Source organism: Bison bison, unplaced genomic scaffold, assembly GCF_000754665.1.
Source record: "Bison bison bison isolate TAMUID 2011002044 unplaced genomic scaffold, Bison_UMD1.0 scf7180017861195, whole genome shotgun sequence".
Taxonomy (NCBI): Eukaryota; Metazoa; Chordata; class Mammalia; order Artiodactyla; family Bovidae; genus Bison; species Bison bison.
In genome coordinates, this window is record NW_011491767.1 from 5,803 (window position 1) to 7,879 (window position 2,077).

Consider the following 2,077-nt stretch of genomic DNA (forward strand, 5'->3'; position numbering starts at 1 on the left):
TATAGAAAATCCTTGTCTCATACCAAAGTTAGTGATAACAGATATTGTCTTATCTTAAGAAATTATTTAAAACCTGAAAAATGGCCCTAAAGCAAGACACAATTGGGTCTTACCTTAATCTTGGATACCATTGTATCCATTCTCTTTCCCATTTGTTCTCTGATTCCTAGATTCCCTTCGATATAAAATATGATGAGAAGTGGCTGATGAATTTGATTCAGAAGAAGTGCAGTGTCCCCTTTACTGCAGTCGAAGTAAGACAGGACATGGAGATGATGCGACAAACTGGGGTAGATTGCGGGCCCAGAGAAGTGGCACTGGTCTCATGTTCTGCTTCTCCTGTCACTGTTCCTACAGTTTCACTATGAGAAAATGCAGGCCCAGTTCTTTGTAGAGAATGCCAACGTTGCCTGTGCATTGAAGAATGTCAGTGGCAAGATTTTCAATGAGGATAATGAAAAGGTGTGTGTCAAGGGCTGACTAAGGGCAAGAGGGCAGGAGAGCAGCATGGTCTTGCTTGATCCCATGCACAGATTTCCTGGAGCTTACCCAGCCTTTTTTGTGTTCTCTACAGATATCTATCTTTGTTGAGCCCTGTGATGCACCCCAGTCTGTGCAGAAGACACTGACATCTGAAAAGTTGGAGCAGATAAAGGTAATGCAGACTCAACACAAGCTGTGCCCTCATAGCCAGACCCACCTCTTCCCCCAACTCACCCTCAGACTCAGGCTCGCTGGACCCCATCCCTAACTCTGCAGCTCACCATGAACAAACCATACGATGCCTGCCAGCAAGCTCTTGACATCCAGAGACTCCGCTTTGGCCCTGGTATGGCTACAGTAGTGACTGCAGGGCAGGTGAGGGTAGAGGGTCTGTCTGAGTAGAGCACTCAGAGATGGTATCATGGGGAGGGCTTGGGCTTGGTGCTGGAGGTGTTCCAGCTGGGACCCTCTCAGCCTGTGTTTCCCTCCTTATAGTTTCCTGGAGACTTGATAACACGTGGTATTGGAATGACATGGAACCGTAGAAAGAGCATGGCTGCTTCCCTGCACGTCTATCCAGGGATCAGGCCCATGGTGAGGACCTAGGCCCAATGTTGGGTCCAATGGTGAGGGAGGGGGACATTGGGTAGAAGAGGCAGATGTCTCAGGTATTCCCTTTGGAGTCCTCACTCTCTTTCCTCATAGCTTTCATCTTTGTACTTGAGCAACAAGAAACCGTACTTAGTGCATGGCCTGTCCACTATTATGGAGATTTCTTCCACCATCGAGAACTTGAATCTCTCCAACACTGAGGTGAGGTGGGGCACCCAGATCCTCCTTTGAAAGGAATGTGGGAGGCCTTATGGGTGGTGACAGACAAAGGAAAGTGGATTTGTAGGGAAAGGAAGGGTGTGGGTGCAGAGCCATTTGGTCCATGTGAGTGTTCCCTATAATTCTAGGTGAAGATTGCAGGGGAGATGGACAAGGGTCATCAGCTGGAACCAGAAGGGATGTGTGCAGACAGAAGCGCTGTGTGCACCAACTTCCGTGATAAGTCAACCAACATGAGGTCTTCCTCTGCCTTGTCCCTACACGCCTATGTCTCTCTCATCTCTCCCCTCCTCCCTCCACTCCCTTTCTGTCTTTATTCCCCTCCCTACCTCCTGAGACCCACCTCAGTCACCTCCCTGCCATAGCACCTGGTCATCCCTGAAGTGTGTCCTGACTTGACAGCATGCTGGACTCCCAAGTGAGGTAGCAAAGCCCCGGGCTCCCATCCTCCCATATCTTCTTTTCTCTACAGCCTTCACTGGGCCCTGGAGGAAGGAAGGAAGGGATGGAGGGGAGTAAGGCCTGCAGACTGGATTTGAAGTGCCGGTCCCTGTGGCACTGCAGAAGGGAGTCAGAACAGTTTGGCTGGGAGCTATGCAGAGGAAAGGAAATGGAGGAGGAGGTTCAAGGAAGGGGTGGAGGGGACAGTCTCCCTCTTGGTCCATCCATAGAGTGGTGACCAGGGCCCTTGAATGCTAGGATACTGAGGTGTGAGGGTGCTGTGATTACTGTAAGTGACTTGCTCCCATGAGGAGGGTCGCGT

The 2,077-nt window shown here is 50.1% G+C and overlaps 1 protein-coding gene across 1 annotated transcript in view; it reads left to right on the forward strand.

Annotated features, from left to right (window-relative positions):
• The window catches only part of LOC104983070 (nuclear RNA export factor 3-like), a gene marked incomplete at its 5' end in the record, with an annotated part of 8,412 nt that overhangs the window by 1,479 nt on the left and 4,856 nt on the right, over positions 1-2,077 (forward strand). The window contains 4 exon segments of the mRNA XM_010832558.1: positions 358-462; positions 575-655; positions 979-1,077; positions 1,189-1,296. Of these exon segments, the coding sequence (XP_010830860.1) occupies positions 358-462; positions 575-655; positions 979-1,077; positions 1,189-1,296 (393 nt within the window).